Source organism: Ictalurus furcatus, chromosome 9 (genome assembly GCF_023375685.1).
Source record: "Ictalurus furcatus strain D&B chromosome 9, Billie_1.0, whole genome shotgun sequence".
Classification (NCBI taxonomy): domain Eukaryota; kingdom Metazoa; phylum Chordata; class Actinopteri; order Siluriformes; family Ictaluridae; genus Ictalurus; species Ictalurus furcatus.
In genome coordinates this window covers 30,210,417-30,232,906 of record NC_071263.1, presented here as the reverse complement: position 1 = coordinate 30,232,906, position 22,490 = coordinate 30,210,417, and the positions used below count along the sequence as shown (strand labels likewise).

The window sequence follows — 22,490 nt, the reverse complement described above, 5'->3', positions numbered from 1 at the left end:
GAGAGCTTGTAGATCTACTACTCGCTTGAGAGATGTCAGGACCAGCAGAAGAGCTACCTTTAGAGTCAGAAGCTTCTCAGAGGCTGACTCTAAGGGCTCAAATGGGGCACCTGACAGACCCTCCAGGACCACAGAAGGTCTCAGGAAGGTATGTGCGGCCTGCAGATGGGCCTCAGCTGCCTGACATCATGCATAAACCTTGAAGTTAGAGGATGTTGCTCCACAGTGGCATGGCTGGCCGAAAAGACAGCCACGTAAGCCCTGATTGTAGAAGGAGCCCACCCCACTAAGAAACATCCTTGTAAGAACTCCAGGACTGTAGCAATTGCGCAGTTCACTTGTGGTCCACAGTGGATCCCTGTGGATGGGAATCTCCCAAGGAGTGCCATCTAGCAGGGATATTATCTCTGAGAACCATATTCGAGCTGGCCAATAAGGTGCTACTAGCAACAGACATAGACTTTCTTGGCGAAGTCTCGCTAGAACTTGTGGGAGCAGAGTGATCGGGGGAAACGCGTACAGATGTGACTTTAGCCACATGTGCATCATGGTGTCCAGCCCTAATTGTGCAGGAGGAGTGAGGGCGAACCACAGCGGGCCATGTGTTATCTCCTCAGAGGTGAACACATGCAGTCCTGCTTGGCCAAACCACTTGTGGATGGAGCCACCAATCCCTGAGCCCCAGCCCCTGCCTCAACAGGATGTCTGCACCCATATTCCAGTTGCCCAGAATGTACATTGCACTCACTGACAAAACTTTCCCTCTGCCCAGAGAAGAATTAGTTGCGCCTGCCTGAACAGGGGGCATGAATGTAACCCTCCCTGGTGGTCAATATATGAGACCACGGCTGTGTTGTCTGTAAAAACAAGATGACCTTTCAATTGAGGAAGAAGGAATTTCAGTGCTAGAAATATAGCCCACATTTTTGGCAATTTATATGCCGCTCCAGATGAGGGCCACTCAAGATCCTTATAACCCCTAGAAAAGTTGTCCACTGCACTGGAGAAAGCATACTTTTCTGAGGTTCAACCTGAGCCCCAAGCTCTTCATGTGGGCAAGAACAACATCTCGATGTTGAACCGCCAGTTCCCTGGATCATGTAGAATTAACCAGTCATCCAGGTAGTTTAGTACACGGATGCCCTGGAGTCACAATGGAGCCAGAATGACATCCATGCACTTTGTGAAGGTGCGTGGGGATAAAGCTAGCTCTTGGCAAAACCCGATCTTGATTATGTGAAAATATGCACCTTTTAGATCTATCGTCACAAACCAGTGCTCAAACTGAATCTGTGGAATGATAAGTTTGGGCATCAGCAACTTGAATCTGTATGTCCGAAGAGTACAGTTCAGATGATGCGGATCTAAAATTTGCAGCATACACCTCTATTTTTTGCAGACCAGGAAATAACAGCTGTAAAAACCTCCCTCCCTCAGCGTACTGGGTACATGTTCTATGGCCCCTTTGTCCAAGAGGGATCTTTTTTCCTGTGCTAACGTCGGGCTCTGGTCTGTGCTGACTACTGTGGTGAGCACACCTCTGAACCGGGGGGGTCGAGCTCTAAACTGGACCCGGTAACACTTTTCTACGGTAGTCAGAACTCATGGAGACACATTTGGCAGTAGTTTCTATACTGCCAGACAGTCTTTTAGTGATAACTATTCCACATTCTCTTGGAGGGAAAGCATCAGATTTTTGTTGCCCTGTGACAGCTCGTTGACCAGAGAAGACTGAAAACTTGGGACAGCCTTGGCTAGGGGAGGCCCTACAGTAGTACTGGGGGCTAACTGCCCTAACAACCGCATGTCCCCTGATACGTCCCTCCACGGCCCCTCAGGACCGTTCCTCTTTCTCTGCTTGGCCTTTACGACCATTCTCAGATCAGGCCTAGTTGCAGGCCGCAACTGTGGCTGCCCGGTTCCCCCGGCTGTCTGCGGGGGTTGGAGGGCTGCCATACTCGCCTTCTGTGTCTCCCTCAAACTAGTGCTGGCCCGGGCTCCACTCGGGGTGTCTGGGTGAACTTGACACAACTGGCTGAATGCCCCCGTATGTCGAGCTCACTCAGCAGGTCTGCTTGGTAGGCCTGCAACACTGTCATTGTCTGCAGTGAACCACAAGCAAGACTACTAATGCATAGGCCTTGCCCAACAATGACACGGTGGCCTTACACGGTAGCTTGGATGGCAAAGCCGGCCCACCTAAATTATCTGCTGTTGATGGAGAGAGGTAGTTCGCAAACGCCTCCTCCACCTTCAGCATAGCTAAATAGCCACGCCGTCATTCCCCACAATGACCGAATAATCCAACATCGCAGGGTTATAAATACGGCTTATGCATGGTTTTCCATTTTGTTATGCACTTCTGGGAAAAAATGGGAGTTTTCTGCAGTGTGAGGGATTTACTTTCACTGGGGAGAAAAAGGATCATCCAGCCTTAGTAATCACTTCAAGCAGCCCTTTATATGCTGCTCTCAGTTTTTAGCACATCCTTCTGGCTCCTCAGAGTCAGAGAGGAATTATTACTATTATGTTTGTGTGTGTGTGTGTGTGTGTGTGTGCGTCGTTTTGGGTTTTTTTGGCTTTCCATAGCAGAAGGAGGAGTCACGATGCGAGCTCCAAAATCCAGCGGAGAGCCGGACCCAGAAGACAGAGCAAGAGATAGAGCAGTGCTTGTCTCCTGATCCTCTTCCAGATCCATAAGAGATCCCCCGGACCTGAGACGGCTAGCTGCCTTGGCAGCGGCTAGCCCAGATCCGCGAGCCTCTGAAACCCAACTCGCTTTGGTTTCCGAGAAGAGCGAGAGTCACGAGCGGAGCGGAGGCATTACCATTCCCAGCCTCTCGAGGCTGCCATCATAGGCTCCCGCCCTAGACACTTCACACAGAAAGTGTGCACTATTCCTGGGATGAAACAGGGGCAAGCCGTAACACACTTCCTGAATTCTCTCACTCATTTTTCTCTCTCGCTCATTCCTTTTTTTCTTCTTCTTTTTTTTTTTTTAAAGAGATTGGAAAGCCCAGATTTTTAGAAAAGATAGAGAGGAAATTAAGTGTCTTTTTGTTTCTTTACACAAAGAACCGACATGCAGTCTCACTGAAGATAATAGAGGCTGACGGCGCGGTTCACAGGTGCCATATAGATATCATGCGACACGCTTAATTGCCACGTCACCTGATCACAGCAGGCCTACAAATAGGCATGATTTTACACAAGCTTCAGATGCCAGTTGCGCGCGAGGGACGCTCCCATAGTGTTATGCTAAACGCAACGTCGAGTTCCCTTTGAAAGGGAACCCACCTGGTGTTGTTTCTACTGTTGTTTTTTTCTTCTGTTGTGCCAGACAATGTTTAAACATAGTTAAAACAACAACATGATTTAATATGGGTATGGATATTAAATTTAAAAAAGAAAAAAGGATCTTTATTCAATTATGAATGTCATTAATCTTTTCATAACATAAATATTGAATATTAAACTCCACCTGGTGTTGTTTCTTCTGCTGTTGTTTCTTTTTCTATTGTTGTTGTGGTTTCTTCTGTTGTGCCAGACACTGTTTAAACAGAGTGACAAAATATATGGTTTAATACTCAAAGTAAGTCATTTAAGGAAACGCATAACTGATGTGTTACAGACGAAAGTCTAGAACAGAAAAATACCATGATCCAGATAATAATAATAAAAAAAAAGAGGATACAGAGCTGTTCTACTTTCTAAAATTCCAGACTGCCAGGACGGTTATCTTCTGGAAGCTATCACAGTGGCGTTCAGTAAATTATTGGGTTTGTTAATGCTAATGAGAAGGTAGAGGTTTGGCTGGCTCTAATCCGTGCCGGATACAGGTTACAGTTTCACAGTGGCCCACTACCAGACACACTAGAAATGTGTGATACCCAAGCCAATTGACTATATTTTCTGCAAAAGTATAAAAGGCGGGCTTTCTGTATCTGGCTGGACTGTTATACTGCTACTGCTATAGCCAAATGAGTTGGTGAATTAAATGCATTGTTGGGGACTAGAGTGCAAACAGGTCATGGTGTGGCTTAATCCAGCATTTCTGCTAAAGATCATGTAATCTATAATCTAACCTGCAAGAGTGTGTTACATTGATAGGCATAGTTATATGTTACTTCATCACAAACCATGTGCTCTGTGGTACGTTTGAGTTATTCTCAATCGCAATAAACAATGGTTTCAGCATTGTTTAAGAATGCTGTCTGTTATTTTCTGGTACACTGTCAGAATATGTTGCAGACCCTTGTGAGAACATTGATAGGTAGTCTTCACTACTTACAGAAGAAAACAGCTTTTCCAGTCCAGAATGTAAAGGAATTGTATAGAAGATTTTGCATGCACTTTTTAGTTGAAGACCACCAGAACAACTTGGTCAATTGACCAATTAGTATACAGTTCTGCATGAGTAATGACTCATTGTAATGACTCAAATACTATCCAGTGTCCAGAAGAGGAGCTTGTAGATCTCCAACTCGCTTGATAGATGTCAGGGCCAGCAGAAGAGCTACCTTTAGAGTCAGAAGCTTCTCAGAGGCTGTCTCTAAGGGCTCAAATGGGGCTCCTGACAGACCTTCCAGGACCACAGAAAGGTCCCAGGAAGGTATGCGCGGCCTGCAGATGGGCCTCAGCCGCTTGACACCACGCATAAACCTCGAAGTTAGAGGATGTTGCCCCACAGAGGCTCCATCAACATGGGTGTGGCTGGCCGAAATGGCAGCCATGTAAACCGTGATTGTAGAAGGAGCCCACCCCGCTGAGAAACGTTCTTGTAAGAACTCCAGGACTGTAGCTATTGTGCAGTTCACTTGGTCTACAGTGGATCCCTGCGGATGGGAATCGCCCAAGGAGTGCCAGCTATATCCAGGGATATTATTTCTGAGAACCATATTCGAGCTGGCCAATAAGGTGCTACTAGCAGCAGACATAGACTGTCTTGGTGAACTCTTGCTAGAACTTGTGGGAGCAGAGTGATCGGGGAAAAGCATACAGATGTGACCTCGGCCACATGTGAACCATGGCGTCCAGCCGTAATTGTGTGGGAGGAGTGAGGGCGAACCACAGTGGGCCGTGTGTTGTCTCCTCGGAAGCGAACACATGCAGTGCCGCTTGGCCAAACCTCGCCATATGGACTCCACCACTTGTGGATGGAGCCACCAAATCCTCGGCCTCAGCCCCTGCCTCAAAAGGATGTCAGTACCCATATTCCCAGAATGTACACTGCACTCACTGACAAACTTTCCTTCTCCAAAGAGAATAATTAGTTGCGCCTGCCTGAACAGGGGGCGCCGGACATAATCCTCCCTGGTGGTCAATATATGAGACCACCGGTGTGTTATCTGTAAACACATGGTGACCTCTCAATTGAGGAAGAAGGAATTTCAGTGCTAGAAATATGGCCCACATTTCTAGGCAATTTATATGCCGCTCCAGATGAGGGCCGCTCCAGAGACAGTGAGCTGGACAGCTGCCTAAGACCGCATTCCAGCCCGTGAAGGAGCTGTCTGTCATTACCATCTTGCGCTAAGGAGACACCCCTAGAGTGTTACCCAAGGCCAGAAACTGGGGACACTCAAATTCTCGAGCACGTAGGCATCGCTGCGTGACACTGATTACTCTCAGAGGTTTCGTCCTTGGACGAAACCCTCAACTTCTCAGCCACCACTGAACGGTCTCCTGTGCAATAGACCCATAAGCTCCAATAGTCTACCAAGATCCAGCTTTATCTTGCTCAGTGTTGATAGGATTGACTCTATGCATGTTGGGGATAGAAACGCCCTCATCATTGTAGAATCCACTTTGTGAAGGTGCGAGGGAATAAATCTAGCGATATTTCTGGAAATATGCACCTTTTAGATCTATCGTCACAAACCAGTGCTCAAACTGAATCTGTGGAACGATAAGTTTGGGCGCCAGCATCTTGAACCTGTATGTCCGAAGAGTACAGTTCAGATGATGCAGATCTAAAATTGGCCGCATACTCCTATTTTTTGCGAACCAGGAAATAATGGTTGTAAAAACCTCCCTCCCTCTGGGAACGGGGTACATATTCTATGGCCCCTTTGTCCAAGAGGGATCTTACTTCCTGTGCTAATGTCAGGCTCTGGTCTGTGCTGACTACTGTGGTGAGCACACCTCTGAACCGGGGGGGTCCAGCTCTAAACTGGATCTGGTAACCCTTTTCTACTGTAGACAGAATCCATGGAAACACATTTGACAGTAGTTTCCACGCTGCCAGATGGTCTTTTAGTGACGTTAACTATTCCACATTCTATTGGAGGGAAAGCATCAGATTTTCGTTGCCCTGTGACAGCTCGCTGACCAGAGAACACTGAAAACTTGGGACAGCCTTGGCTAGGGGAGGCCCTACAGTAGTACTGGGGGCTAACTGCCCTAACAACCTCATGTCCCCTGATACGTCCCTCCACGGCCCCTCAGGACCGCTCTTCTTTGCCTGCTTGGCCTTTATGACCATTCACAGATAAGGCCTAGTAGCAGGCCGCAACTGTGGCCGCCCGGTTCACCTGGCTGTCTGCGGGGGTTGGAGGGCTGCCATACTCACCTTCTGGGTCTCCCTTGCACTAGTGCTGGCCCGGACTCCACTCGGGGATACCCGGGTGAGCTCGACACAACAGGGAAGGAACTGACTGAATGCTGCCATATGTCGAGCTCACGCAGCAGGTCTGCTTGGTAGGCCTGCAACACTGTCATTGTCTGCAGTGACCCACAAGTAAGGCTACTACTGCATAGGTTTTGCCCACCAATGCCACGGGCAGCAAATTACCATGTGCAGTCTCTTGAGGCTGCCATTGCATGCTACATCCGTAGACACTTCACACAGAAAGTGTGCACTATTCTCCATGATGAAATGGGGGCAAGCCGTAACACACTTCCTGAATTCTCTCACTCATTTTTCTCTCTCTCTCATTCCTTTTTTTTAAAGGATAGTAAAGTTCTGAAAACAACAAAACGACTACATGGTGAAAAACCACCTCTTAAGCACAGTGCATGCTAAATCCTCCAGTAATGCAATTCAACAATTGCAGCCCATTGACTAACATTATCACACACGAACTCTTCCTCCTTTTTTGTCTTAATTAATGGATTTGTTTTGTATTATGGATTTGTTGTGTATATAAAACCACAGAAACTCATTGGCAACTGTACAATTTAATGCTGATCAACTGAGGTTCACATTAGTGGGTCAACTTATACAAGCTACTTTACACAAACTCAAGAGCTCGTAGGATACAAATGCTTTTCCCAACTAACTGGATTTTCATTACAACAAAATTTCTTATTTTCCTGTGAATGATTCATGAATGCTTATGCTGTTCATATCCACCTGTTGATTCCCATGTTCCTATTGTTGTGCCAGAATCTGTTTAAACAGAGTAATAAAATGCAGTCTTATATTAAATTAGAAATAAATGGGTTCAAGTGTAAATACAAAGCTATAGATTTATGGAGGAAAGTCTGGAATGGTCTAAAAAGCAATACTGTGATCAAATTAAATAGAATAAACAAAGAATGTGGAAAATCCACCAGAATTTCAGGTTTTGGTGTGTGCTTACTTCAGCATACACCAGGGAATTATAGGGGAAAAAGAGCTGTGAATTTAGCACAAACCTGATATAAGGAAACAACTGAAAGTTGCTGCAGTTCTTGATGACAATTTGGTGCAGTCACAAAACTTCTACATTCAGGGCATTGTCCTGAATATATGTATCAAGTTTCATGATGATATGTAGATGCATTGCTGAGATACACACTCACATACTGCCTTTTCATTTACCAGAGTGTTACAGGAGAACAGTTTTGAATATCAATAATCCTTTGATGTCTTTTTGTTCAGACAGATCGCAAGATTATAAGAGCCAAATTTGGTGAACGTTGGACAAAATTTGTAGGAGGAGCAGAAAACGAGGCAGTTAGATGTAAGCTTTTTTTATTCAGCATTATATATATATTTTTGATCAGTAAAAATATATATAAAATTGAAAAATGAAATTTGCTGCATAGCCTCAGGTCATGGTCCCTACCAAGTTTTATGTCAGTGTGCAAAATTGTTGCTGAGATACAGCTTCACTTCCTGTTTGGTGGCTTTGCTTTCAGATTCGTTGGCTCATTAGGGACAAACAGTTTGGAGAATTCACATTATTCTGATAATTTTTGTGAGGCTTTTTGACAAAATCCAAGATGGCAGAAAATTTCTTTAGGCACTAATTGATGGCTTTTAATTTTTGGACGTATGGTACAAAAGTTATGATCATAAACATACTTCCAAATTAGGCCCAAATTTGACCTGATGGTGGCACTAAAGCATTGGAAGCACTTGAACTAAATTTGGTCAGAATGTCCCTTAGATGCTCCCCAAATAGCATGCCAAATTACTTTTATAATAGCACCACACCATGTGTATTATTCCTGTTCATGTAAATGTACCTGAAGATGGTGGTGTTGTTTCAGGGACAGTTGTGGAACAGTACTCTGTTAGAGAGATTATGTTAAGAAACATTATTAGGTTATTTATATATGAATATGTGCTGCACACTATCTTAAGGAGTAGAATCTTCAAGTGTTTCCTTGGGATATTTTTTAATCGTTAACTTTTTTCTCACCATTATTATCATAACAGCAGTTTCTGTTGTCCTGACAGTCGCTGGTGCAGGAACACACACTGAGATTGTTACCACAGTTATACCTGCAGGATGGGGAATCTGTTCAAGGAACAAAACATGTTTAAAACCAATCATTTACAAGCTATAACAATGGTTGCCCAAAAATATCATTGTATCCAATGTACTCCAAATGCAGTCATAAGAATCCAAGAGATGATTTGTGTCTGTTGTTTGCTTCTTTAATATTGTACTGGACCTTTGAGGATCCTAAAAGGATTGTGAGCATTTTTTATAAGCATGTGGCCATTAGCAGCGTGAAACTAAAAGTGAAGAGAGTGAACTGGAACGTTACCAGGTTTATTTGCGCGTAAAAAGGTTTTTTGGTATTTTCTGAATACTGGGCCACAAGTACATGCTCTCTGTTGATGGGGAGGGGTACTGTCATGGGCAGTTGTGACACAAGTTTCAATGCACAGAATGTAATATGTCAACTTATTCTTGTGTGTGAGGATGTGCATATATTTAGAACTATTCATGGCAATGTTTATGCAGAAATTACTATTGGAATAAAACTATAATTGTAAATAAATGCATTATGAGGCGCTCCCATCAAAATTATTATTAATCATGTTATCATAATTGCAGCCTATGGTGCATCTAAAGATTGACTGGGATGAAGCCCTTTTTAGAGAGAGATTTTCCATTTAGAGATTTTAAAGCCTCTTTGCTGAGAGTGATGAGTCAATTTTATCAATCGGTTTCATTTGCAAGATTTTGGTTTCAATTTTGGCCCCTTTACTTTTTAGCATTTATATTTTTCTCTTTATATCCCTTGGTTTAAATTATAACTTGTGTGGATGGCACACAAGTTTATATCCACTTAAAAAATGGTAAAATGTAGCAGTTCCTCCTTATTAACTGGTATCATAAATCATGGATGTCTCATAATTTTCTCTTTACGAACAGTAATAAGGCTGAAGTCTTGCTTCTCAGCTCTCCTCAGCAGATATCTAAAGCAGGTCCTTTAACTCTATCAGTTGATGGCTCAGTTCTGGAGTTTCAAATGAAATAGAAAAATCTAATACAGAATTTGATCCTTTTATCCAAAGCACTATACACTGTGTCTTATTCACCCATTCACACTCACACACCAGTGGTAGCAGAGCTGCCATGCAAGGCGCTAACTTGCCATCGGGAGCAACTTGGGATTCAGTGTCTTGCCCAAGGACACTTCGGTATGTGGAGTCATGTGGAGTCATGTGGGCCAGGAATCAAACCGCCAACCCTACGATTAGTGGACAACCCACTCTACCACCTGAGCACACATGAGTGTTGATATGTATGCTTATTTTTTATGATTTTATGATGGTATATGATTAGATCACCTGTAAAGTTCCAGTGTGCGATGAATCCTGTCCCGTTAATAGAGTTATCGCTGGAGAAAACCACAGTTAGAGTGTTCCTGCTTGAGCTGAAGGTCTTCCTTCCATGTCCACACAAAGTTCCCAATAACAGAGATGAAGTAGACGGGCCGTCATACACGTATACAGCGTCACAGTTACAGTCGGGGCAGAACTCGATACTGAGAAGAACACACATTTACGTTTACATTTAAATGTACTGTACTGAGAAGATGCTCTTATCCAAGTGGCTTATAGAAATACTTTGTTATCTGCTTGGAAAATGTTTATGATGTTTGTGCCCTAAAGAGTAAAGATACCAAAATTCTAACACACAGGAAACAGGATACTTACTACTAAATACATGCAGGGTTTGTATATGTAATATAATAATAAACTTTATTTTATAAAGCGCCTTTAAAAGGAACTTCTCAAAGTGCTGTACACAAAATAAACAGACCACAGAAAAATAAAACATATAAAAGTTAATAAGAACAACAACGTTAATAATAATAATAATAATAAAAGAAGACATTGCAATCAAATGCAAGTTTAAAAAAAGTGTGTCTTAAGTTGAGCTTTAAAAATGCCAAAGGTCTGAGCTTCCCTGAGTTCAGGAGGAAGAGAGTTCCAAAGTGAAGGAGCATAGACAGAAAAAGCCCCGTCACCCATAGATTTAAAATGTAGGTGCCTATTGAAGAGGGGGGTCTTTGTGATTGCATTATTGTGATTAAATTTAGCCAAAATCACAATTCAACATTATTTCTTTCAACATTTTATCTAATCCATCCATCCATCCATCTTCTACACCGCTTTATCCTTTTCAGGGCCACGGGGAACCTGGAACCTATCCCAGGGAACATCGGGCACGAGGCGGGGTACACCCTGGACAGGGTGCCAATACATTTTATCTAATATAATTTTAACTGCATTTATGCCAATGACATGAGGACATTAAGGACATTCCAATGAGTTACTTATAATGTGTTTGTTTACAATCATTATTTAATTTTAAACATGTTAAGTGTTTTTTCAGTGACTCCATCTGTCAAACTAGCATTGTAGGAAGCTAACCACAAAGAAACATACGTATATTTTTCGCATTTACACAGGGACGTGTAACTTATCAGCAGGTAAAAATGAAGGAAAGAAATTTCTTACTCAACAGACACGAAGGTTAACGACACCACCTGCTGCTCAGGGCTCAGGAGCCTCCATATGCAGTTTGTATCTTCTGGATATTCATCGGGGAAATTTGGGCTGAAAAATTCCCCTTGTGTCTGAGTCAGGTCTCCACCACATGGAGGTCCATCTGAAAAATATCACACTTGTATCACAATATCAACATTTAAACACTGTACCTCTCTGCAGTTACAGCACAGAGGTGCAGTTAATTATTTAGGCAAACCTACCTACAACAAGCATGTACCAATAAACAACTTTACAGTGTCATAATTTCCTAACACTTTCTCTTAATGTTTTAAAAAATCAGTACATAATTAATAAATTATTCCTTATTTAAAGGATGTTGCACATTTGTTCATATATATGTATATATGTCTATGTAGTTTGTATATGTAATAGAGAATGGGCTGTAAAGTGTAGGGTTGCAGCAATACATTTACTGTTCCATTTAGAAAAGTAAATAATGACTGGGTGGTGTGATGAAGGATGCTCTACAACAGCAGGTCCTAGTGTTTTATTCCTCTCATACCAATGCAATTTTCTAAAAATTTCAATTACAATGTGGCACGTGTAAATGGACCCATTGTGCCAGAGCTGCCTACTGGTCCTGCATTCAAGAAAACCTTATAAAGAATAGCACAGGTCTCCATCACTAAAGTGTCATGTGGAGTGTGCTCAAGAAGGAGCTGGAATGCCACTGGGATGCATTACAGCTAAAAAAAAAAAAATGTCTCACTTGGCAGCACCAACATCAGACCAGTGGATCCAGAGGACAATGTTTCAGGCACACAAACTTCAGCCCCGCTATTGGGACTTAAACTTTTTAGAGCTCAGAGCCTCATCAATTTTCCCATAACATGTTCTGCTCTGCTCCAAGAAATGTGTTTCATCTTGGACAGAGGCACGATCAAGACATATTTGGTGTTTGTCTGATTCTAGATTTGAGAGGGCTGAACTTGCTCCTAAAAGCTCTCCTGTTCATTATGTTTAGGCTCAGATGTTATTCATGCCATTTAGCCACAGGACAGGTTTACATCAGTGGGTGTAAATGGATCATTTGTTCATGTTCCCTTTGCTAAAGAGCACAGGTGATTTTTGAGATATGCTTTCCAAGGACAGTTCAAAGTCTTTACAAAGTCTTCCAATTCAAAGTCTTACACTTCCACCACTCTGTTTAACCATTGGTGTATGCAAGCTGGCCAGAGGAATAAGGATACGGCCATGTATGGACAACTGGCTCAAGATAAAATGCCACTATACCTACATTTTTTCACTGAACTGTCCATAAACAAAATGAGTGGAGTTGAAATGACATTAAATAACACTTACCTATGAAAGCCCATTCTGCTCGAAAGCCTTGTCGAGTCCTGGAGAAATCACTAGAGAAAATGACGGTCACGTATCTGCTGCTGGAGTTGAAGGTAGCTCTCTGATTTCCAGTCACAGAACCCAAAAGGGAATGCCGAGCAGTCGGGCCGTCGTACACGTGAATAAAGTCACAGCATGACTCCAAACTGAAGAAAGTGTAATGAAACTAGCCTTACAGACTAACCACAGACAAATATACTTAAATGATAAAGATCTAAACAAAGTCAGGTATGATTTATCAGCAGGTGAGAAACAGGAAGGTGATTTCTTACTCGACGAATGTGAAGTTTAACGACACCACCTGCAGTTCTCCAGCCAGCAGGCTCCATGTGCAGTTTGCGTAATTGGGATAATTATTGGGATAACTGGGGCTGAAAAATTCCCCTCGTGACTGAGTCAGAGTTCCACCACATAGAACTTCAACAGAAAAACACAACAGTTCTCAGTGAATCACAGGATCAGTATTATAAACACAGTAAAATTGTGATCATTTGGTTTGAGAAAATATCATAATGTATTTTAAAAATCAGTACGTTACTAAAAAGTTACTCCTCAGTCGGGGAAACAGTTCTGTTCATCATTTTACAGACTTTCTTTTTCCCTCTTCTGAACAAAATGACGGTCTCCTTCACTGTGACATGTTTTCTGTGATGATTTTTGAAATGTATTTATCCTGAATCAGAACCCTGAGAAGACAGTTCTCCTTATGCTACAGTCTTCAACAGGCTATTGAAGTGACATTGCTGTTACCACCCCGAAGTTGATTATTTTCCTTTTAACAGCATATTCGGTAGTGTGCCCTTTCAAAGGGAACTCCACGTTGCGTTAAGCATAACACTATGGGGAACATCCTTGCGCGCAACCGGCATCTGAAGCTTGTGTAAAATCATACCTATTTATAGGCCTGCCGTGATCAGGTGATGTGGTAATTAAGCGCGTAGCATGATATATATGGCACCTGTGAACCACGCTATCAGCCTTATTATCGTCAGCTAGACTGCATGTCGGTTGTATGTGTAAAGAAACAAAAAGATGCTTCATTTCCTCTATATCTTTTCTCAAAATCTCTGGACTTTTCTATCCTTTTAAAAAAAGAGAAGAAAAAAAAGGAATGAGCGAGAGAGAAAAATATGAGTGAGAGAATTCAGGAAGTGTGTTACGCCTTGCTCCCGTTTCATCACGGGGAGTAGTGCACACTTTTTGTGTGAAGTGTCTAGGATTGGAGCCTGTGACAGCAGCCCTTGTGAGGTCTGATTGCGCATTGTAACGCTTACATTAGGCAGCTCTACTCGCGACTCGCTCTCTTCTCTGAAGCCGAAGTGAGTTGGGTTTCAGAGCCTCGCGGATCTGGGCCGGCTGCTGCCAAGGCAACTATCAGTCTCAGTTCCGGGGCATCTCATATGGATCCGGAAGAGGAGCCGGAGATGAGCGCTGCTCTATCTCTTGCTCTGTCCTCCAGGTTCCTCTCTCCGCTGGATTTTGGAGCTCGCATAGCGACTCCTCCTTCCGCTATGGAAAGCCAAAAAAACCCCCAAAAAAACACACATACACAAAAATAATAGTAATAATTCCTCTCTGACTCCGAGGAGCCAAAAGGGTATACTAAAAACGGAGAACAGCATATAAAGAGCTGCTTGAAGTGATTACTAAGGCTGGATGAGCTTTTTTCTCCCCAGTGAAAGTAAATGCCTCACACTGCAGAAAACTCCCCTTTTTTCCAGAAGTGCATGACAAAATATCAGGCTTCTGGGGGAAAACCATGCATAAGCCGTATTTATAACCCCACGATGTCGGATTATTCAGCCATTTGTCATCCAAGCCACCGTGTAAGGCCACCCTGGCGTTGGTGGGCAAGGCCTATGCAGTAGTAGTCTTGGTTGTGGGTCACTGCAGACAATGACAGTGTTGCAGGCCGACCAAGCAGACCTGCTGAGTGAGCTCGACATATGTCGGCATTCAGCAAGTTCCTTCCCTGTTGTTTCGAGTTCACCCGGGCATCTACGAGTGGAGCCCGGGCCAGCACTAGTGCGAGGGAGACACAGAAGGTGAGTATGGCACCCTGCCAACCCCCCCAGACAGCCAGGGGAACCGGGCAGCCACAGACACGGCCTGCTACTAGGCCTGATCTGAGAATGGTCATAAAAGCCAAGCAGACAAAGAAGAGCGGTCCTGAGGGGCCGTGGTGGGACGTATCAGGGGACATGAGGTTGTTAGGGCAGTTAGCCCCCAGTGCTACTGTAGGGCCTCCCCTAACCAAGGCTGTTCCAAGTTTTCAGTCTTCTCTGGTCAGCGAGCTGTCACAGGGCAACAAAAATCTGATGCTTTCCCTCCAATAGAATGTGGAATAGTTAACATCACTAAAAGACCGTCTGGCAGCATGGAAACTACTGCCAAATGTGTCTCCATGGGTTCTGTCTATCGTAGAAAAGTGTTACCGGGTCCAGTTTAGAGCTCCACCCCCCCAGTTCAGAGGTGTGCTCACCACAGTAGTCAGCACAAACCAGAGCCTGACATTAGTGCAGGAAGTAAGATGCCTCTTGGACAAAGGGGCCATAGAACATGGACCCCGTTCCCTGAGGGAGGGAGGTTTTTACAGCCATCATTTCCTGGTCCGCAAAAAATAGAGGAGTATGTGGCCAATTTTAGATCTGCATCGTCTGAATTGTACTCTTTGGACATACAGGTTCAAAATGCTGGCGCCCAAACTTATCGTTCCACAGATTCAGTTTGAGGACTGGTTTCCCACTGGTTTCTGGTTTATAGGTCTAAAAGGTGCATATTTGCACATAGACAAGACTGGGTTCTTCCATTCGGGCTAGCTTTATCCCCTTGCACCTTCACAAAGTGCATGGATGTCACTCTGGCTCCATTATGACTCCAGGGCATCCCTGTACTAAACTACCTGGATGACTGGTTAATTTTAGCACAATTGAGATGTTGTTCTCATCCACATGAAGAGCTTGGGGCTCAGGTTGAACCTCAGAAAAGTATGCTTTCTCCAGTGCAGTGGACAACTTTTCTAGGGGTTATAAGGGTTCTACTACAATGAGGGTGTTTCTATCCCCAACCTGTGTAGGGTCAATCCTATCAACATTGAGCAAGACAAAGCTGGATCTAGGCATCCTCTCCAGTCTCTATAGGAGACTAGTGGAGCTTATGGCAGCAGCAGCCAACGTCAATTGAGAGGTCACCATGTGTTTACAGAGAACACAGCGGTGGTCTCATATATTGACCACCAGGGAGGATTATGTCTGAAACCAGGATATGATTTGTGTCTGACATTTGCTTCTATAGTTTTGTGCTGGAGCTTTGAGGATCTGAAAAATACTGTGAAGATATGTAGCTGTTAGTGGAGTGAAAGTGAATGTGAAGAAAACAAGCTGGAAGTTAACAGGTTTATTTGCCTGTGAAAAGATTTTTTTCCCCTGAATGTACCGAATACTGGGTCACAAGTACACAAGACTTTGCTAGATGTTGTGAATGGGTTTTTCTACATCAAAGAAAGAATTCTGAGATCATCCATTTGAGTTGTCTTCTGTGGTCTTCCAGGCCTTTTGCTGTTGCTGAGCTCACCAGAGAAGTCCTACTTTTTAAGAATGTACCAAATTGTTCATTTGGCCGCTATCTCTCTGATAGGTCTGTTTTGTCTTTTTCAGCCTAATGATGGCCTCCTTCACTTGTACTGACACCTCTTTGGAGTGCATATTGAGAGTTCCCATGAACAGCTACCAAATACGAATTCAGCACTTGAAATCAACTTCCGAGCTTTTAACGCCTTAACTTGTCATGAAATAATGAGGAAACAGCCCACACCTGACCATGAAACTGCTTTTCAGTCCATTGTCCAATTACTTTTGCGTCAATGGAAAATGGCTGTAATTCCTAAATGGTTCATGAATATTTTTGTTAAACCCCTTGAATTAAAGCTGAAACTCTACACTTTAATCACATCTTCAGATCCATTGTAGGGTACAGAGGCAAAATTAAGAAAATTGCATCACTGTCCAAATACTTATGGACTTGAATGTACTGTATATGATTAGATCACCTGTGTTCCAGTGTGCGATGAATCCTCTCCCGTTAATAGAGCTATCGCTGGAGAAAACCACAGTTAGAGTGTTCCTGCTTGAGCTGAAGGTCTTCCTTCCATGTCCACATACAGTTCCCAATAAGGGAGATGAAGAAGACGGGCCGTCGTACACGTATACAGCGTCACAGTCACAGTCGGGGCACAACTCGATACTGAGAAGAACACACATTTACATTTACATTTAAATGTACTGTACTGAGAAGATGCTCTTATCCAAGTGGCTTATAGAAATACTATAATACTGCTTGGAAAATGTTTATGATGTTTGTGCCCTAAAGAGTAAAGATACCAAAATTCTAACACTCAGAAACAGGATACTTACTACTAAATACATGCAGGGTTTGTATATGTAGGTGTCTATTTAAGAGGGGGGTCTGGGTGATTGCATTATTGTGATTAAATTTAGCCAAAATCACAATTTAACATTATTTTTTTCAACATTTTATGTAATATAATTTTAATATGATGAATATGCATTTAAGCATTGAGTGTGTGTAACCCATCTCAAGCAGAAATCATCTCATTTTTGCAAGGTTTCTTTTCTGACAGTGGCTGCATTTCACTCTTAAACAAGTAAAAGGCTTGTGAATTTTAGCATAGAAATAGCAAATACAAAATATGTGGATAAACTGCATTCATGCCAATGACATGAAGACATTAAGGACATTCCAATGAGTTATTTATAATGTGTTTGTTTACATTCATTATTTAATTTTAAACATGTTAAGTGTTTTTTCAGTGACTCCATCTGTCAAACTAGCATTGTAGGAAGCTAACCACAAAGAAACATACGTATATTTTTCGCATTTACACAGGGACGTGTAACTTATCAGCAAGTAAAAATGAAGGAAAGAAATTTCTTACTCAACAGACACGAAGGTTAACGACACCACCTGCTGCTCAGGGCTCAGGAGCCTCCATATGCAGTTTGTATCTTCTGGATATTCATCGGGGAAATTTGGGCTGAAAAATTCCCCTTGTGTCTGAGTCAGGTCTCCACCACATGGAGGTCCATCTGAAAAATATCACACTTGTATCACAATATCAACATTTAAACACTGTATCTCTCTGCAGTTACAGCACAGAGGTGCAGTTAATTATTTAGGCAAACCTACCTACAACAAGCATGTACCAATAAACAGGTTTACAGTGTCATAATTTCCTAACACTTTCTCTTCTAATATAATGTTTTAAAAAATCTGTACATAATTAATAAATTATTCCTCAGTTGGCACATTTGTATATATGTCTATGTAGCTTGTATATGTATATTGGAACGAAATGCCGTTTTTCCAGGACCATGGTGCAACACATAACAGTACGCAAAACTATATAAAGTGCAATATACAACAGACGAGTGCAGGACAATAAATACACAGAACAATAATTACACAGAGAATGGGCTGTAAAGTGTAGGGTTGCAGCAATACATTTACTGTTCCATTTAGAAAAGTAAATAATGACTGGGTGGTGTGATGAAGGATGCTCTACAACAGCAGGTCCTAGTGTTTTATTCCTCTCATACCAATGCAATTTTCTAAAAATTTCAATTACAATATGGCACGTGTAAATGAACCCATTGTGCCAGAGCTGCCTACTGGTCCTGCATTCAAGAAAACCTTATAAAGAATAGCACAGGTCTCCATCACTAAAGTGTCGTATGGAGTCTGCTCAAGAAGGAGCTGGAATGCCACTGGGATGCATTACAGCTAAAAAAAAAAAAAAAAAGATTGCTCACTTGTCAGCACCAACTTCAGACCAGTGGATCCAGAGGACAATATTGCAGGCGCACAAACTTCAGCCGTGCTATTGGGACTTAACCTTTTTAGAGCCTCATCAATTTTCCTATAACATGTTCTGCTCTGCTCCAAGAAATATGTTTCATCTTGGACAGAGGCACGTCTGATTCTAGATTTGAGAGGGCTGAACTTGCTCCTAAAAGCTCTCCTGTTCATTATGTTTAGGCTCAGATGTTATTCATGCCATTTAGCCACAGGACAGGTTTACATCAGTGGGCGTAAATGGATCATTTGTTCATGTTCCCTTTGCTAAAGAGCACAGGTGATTTTCGAGATATTGTAATGATCGGCTATGATGATGTCATGTGGGGTCAAGGGGCGTGGTCGCCGCCCTGCTCTCTCTCTCTCTCTCTCTCTCTCTCTCTCTCTCTCTCTCTGTGAACCTGACACGCGGTCTCATGTAAGGTACCATTTTTGGGATGTTTTACTCGGTTAAATCCTCTTCTAATGACCGACCTGTAACCCTGCGTAAGTCTATGGTATCATTCAATGCAATAAACGAAGAACAGCACTTTCACTGTGTCCGGCTGAGTTATATTAACTTTCCTGAGAAACCCGTGAGGATCTAGCCGGATCCTTACAAATGGCGCCCGAACTGTGAATGAACATCCTTGGAAAGAAAAGTTTGGACACCAGAGAGTGAGTGAACTTTAAATGTGGCTTTCGTACTCGATGCTCATAAAGCAAGTGAACTGTAAGTGAAGTTTCATTCGTACTGGACTTTTAATTAGCTGGCACGCATGCTAGCGGGATAAACTAGCAACCACCGAAGTCTCACTACTGCGTTGGAGGAGAAAACCCACTGTGGGATAAATTATTATTATTATTATTATTATTATTATTTTTTGCCACTAAATGTTTTCTAAGTGTTGCTGTCTACGTTTTTCGAAGAGAATTTCCCTCGCTGTTTTTCTGCGTGTTTCTGAGTTCTTACTTTTTTTTTTTTTTTAAAGACCTTTTTGTGACTTTTGTTTGTGTGACTTTGCTGTGAGAAATTGTGTGCAGCCGCATCATCAGAGACCCGTGCATGCAAGGCGAGGACTTTGGAAAAGGAAAGGCACGTTTCTGATTGACTGATTCGACACACCTCGGTTATCTCCGCCTACTACTGGCGTGCGTAGTGGAGGAGAGGACAAGGCAGGACTTTTGGGTCTGGATTCTATGGACAAACGAGCTAAGTAGCACTTCGTGGGCAGAGAAAAAAATGCACCGGGTGTTTAATACGTATGTGTTCAGGTGAAAGAAAGAAAAAAGTGAACACCCATTCATTTAAACTGTTACTGTTGGATTTAAGGTTATCTGTTGCTTTTGGGAGTACATGCAGTGACTGGGTATTTTGGGATACATGTATATATACATGCATATATTTTTTTTTCTTCTATTTATGTGTCTTAGGATCATTACTGCTGTCCGTTGAGATACATTCTCTTACTGATGTTAATGTTAACTAATGTTAAGCATTTTTTCCCCCTTCTCATTTAATTATTGATAGGGTTTTCTGCAAGAGTATAACCACATTTCTTACTCAACTCTTGCAATGGCTAAGCGTTTTGACATATTCACATATGGGGGTGGTAATGATGAGGGTAGATTGGTTTCACCTCAAATTTTGGATGGTGGGTCTTTCATAGTTCACCGTCTTGCTACTCAGGTAGATAAGTTGCAACGACAGGCAGACCCACTAACATCGGCATTTAGAATGTCTGTTGACTTACAACGCAGCTTGCTGCAGCAGTTAGAAGATCAGACTTCTAAGCATTCACGTAGACAGGACACAGAGGCACACCCTATACTTACCTCAACCCCTGCAACGTGCACACTCGCTAGCCACACCAACCAAGATCATCAGACTTCTTAACAAACACAGGGACAAGCCTCTAATGCCTACCCTGTAATTAGCTCAACCCCGGTTACACACACTCTCACTAGCCACACTGAGCAGTTATATCCACTGACACCTGCTGTTCATTCAGCCCATTTCCCTGGACTTATGCCACCCGTGTTTGATGGGGGTAAATCTCTTGACCCTGAAGAATGGCTTCAGTCTGTTTTTTTGTACAAGACAACGCTTGGTTTATCTGACACTCAGTTCTTCCTTGAGTTGACAAGGTTATTTGGAAAGGAGCCCCGGAAGTGGTATTCTGCCATGCAGCCACACCTTCTCTCATGGGAGGATTTCTCAGATCTCATTCGACAGGCCTTCCTGCCTACAGACAATGTAGAGAAAGTCTGGAGAGGGATTTTGGACAGAGTTCAGACTTCAAATGAGCCACTCCCAAGTTTTGTAGCTCACCTAGTGACTGAATTCAAGCGACTAAAGCAACCGCCCTCTGAGCGAGAACAGATTAAAGAAATCTGCCGGCGTGTCTCTGGTCAGTAAAGACTAGCCCTTCATGCTACCGCACCTACAACTTCAACAGAGCTACTTCTGACCACCCATGAACTACATGCTGCATTAGGGCCTGTTTCTTCCAGTAGAGCCCCCATTACCGAGACACCTCCTCGACAGGACCTGTACTGCTACAAATGTTTGACTCCGGGGGTCACCACACGCAATTGTGGGAACTGTACGAAGAATAGGCAGAATGGTAGTGCTGAATTTGCCGGAGGGGTTGCAGTAGTTTCTAAGATAGGCCAGGAGACCCCAGATACTTCTGAGGTCACTAGTGGTGGGACTGGTGCTTGGCCTCGTAGGTTTCAAAGGGCTCGTGAGGGTAAGCAGAGAACGGAGTCAGGGACCAGTGCACAACAGACAGAAAGTTCACACACAGTTAATTTGGTGCGAAACAGCCCAAAGAGGTCAAAGAATACTCCACTGATAGCAGTGGTGGTCATCAATCAGGTTTCACTGAAGGCAACCCTGGATACAGGCACATGCATTTCACAGTCCATCCATTCACCCTTCTTAAATGTGGGATAGAAGGAGATGTCATTCTCCCTTGGAATTTTTCCCCGCTTGAGTTGGCGGACTCAAAACAATGCACCCCATCTGTTGTTGTGTGGCTACCTGTTCAACTGCTGGAGCAACCGTTTACTCACCGCTTTGCCATGATTCCAGACCTGTCTTGTCCCATTCTCTTAGGGACAGATTTTATGATTCAGGCTGACGTCCACATCCACCCAGCCACTGGAAGCGTTAAATTGGGAGATAATGCCACCTCAGTGCCAGACCTAAGCTTGCTGGAGTTTGATGATTTGGAGGGCCATGTAGCTAGCCTCACCTTTAAGGATGTCCAGACCGATCTTCTTCCAGTGTTGGAACAAGCAGCCCTGCCTTCAGCGGACAAGAAAAAACTGGCACACCTATTGGGAGACTTTTCTTCATCTTTTTGGGGCAAAGCTGGGACGTACTTCATTGGTTGAGCACACAGTAGACACTGGGACTGCAAAGCCAGCGTGTCTTCCTCCCTACCGTGCTTCACCTGCAAAAAGAAAGATGATCAAGGAGCAGATTTCCAGAATGTTGGAGGATGGCATTATTGAGCCTGCTTCAGGGCCCTGGGCCTCTCCAATTGTGGTAGTTGAAAAGCCAGACACAGATCCAAGATTTTGTGTAGACTTTAGGAAAGTGAACAAATATACAGTGAAGGACTCCTACCCACTTCCGAGAGTGGATGACTCTCTGGATTTTTTGGCACGTGGTAGATTTATTTCCACGCTGGACCTTGCGCGGGGTTACTGACAAGTGTCAGTGGCCCCAGACCCAAAACCAAAGACAGCTTTCGTGTCACACAAAGGGCTCTATCAGTTTAAAGTTATGCTTTTCGGGTTATCAAATGCACCTGCAACATTTCAAAGACCGATGAATACTGTATTAGCAGGGCTCACCCACAACTGCTGTATGGTGTACCTGGACGACATTGTGGTTGCTTCACCGACCTTCGACCAGCACCTGGAAGACCTCACCAGTGTGTTAGGGCGTTTGGCACATGCAGGCCTTTCCTTGAAGCTGGCTAAGTGAAATTTTTGTACACCAAAGCTACGCTACTTGGGTTACCTGGTGACACCAGAAGGCCAT

The 22,490-nt window shown here is 43.3% G+C and overlaps 2 protein-coding genes across 2 annotated transcripts in view; both read right to left on the bottom strand.

Moving 5' to 3' along the window:
* The window catches only part of LOC128613095 (bone morphogenetic protein 1-like), a 22,785-nt gene extending 10,818 nt beyond the window's left edge, over positions 1-11,967 (bottom strand). Inside the window, exons 1-6 of the mRNA XM_053633659.1 lie at positions 11,952-11,967; positions 11,192-11,342; positions 10,016-10,212; positions 8,631-8,729; positions 8,455-8,499; positions 3,482-3,550 (exon numbers count right to left, since the gene is read on the bottom strand). Of these exons, the coding sequence (XP_053489634.1) occupies positions 3,482-3,550; positions 8,455-8,499; positions 8,631-8,729; positions 10,016-10,212; positions 11,192-11,342; positions 11,952-11,967 (577 nt within the window). The remainder of the gene's footprint in view (positions 1-3,481; positions 3,551-8,454; positions 8,500-8,630; positions 8,730-10,015; positions 10,213-11,191; positions 11,343-11,951) is intronic.
* On the bottom strand, positions 11,438-22,490 carry LOC128613094 (deleted in malignant brain tumors 1 protein-like). Its single transcript, XM_053633658.1, has 7 exons — positions 22,470-22,490; positions 21,824-21,894; positions 21,694-21,746; positions 17,538-17,688; positions 16,632-16,825; positions 12,856-13,000; positions 11,438-12,729 (listed from the first exon to the last, which is right to left on the bottom strand). The coding sequence occupies exons 1-7, from the start codon at positions 22,488-22,490 to the stop codon at positions 12,486-12,488; spliced, it is 879 nt and encodes a 292-aa protein (XP_053489633.1). The 3' UTR covers positions 11,438-12,485.

Coding starts and splice junctions, on each gene's coding strand:
- LOC128613094 (XM_053633658.1), bottom strand. CDS start 22,490: ATGGCCTTCTGGTGTCACCAG. Junction 21,895..22,469: donor TGGCCTTCTGGTGTCACCAG/GTAACCCAAGTA, acceptor TTCTTTTTGCAG/GTGAAGCACGGTAGGGAGGA. Junction 12,730..12,855: donor TTAAACTTCACATTCGTCGA/GTAAGAAATCAC, acceptor CACTTTCTTCAG/TTTGGAGTCATGCTGTGACT.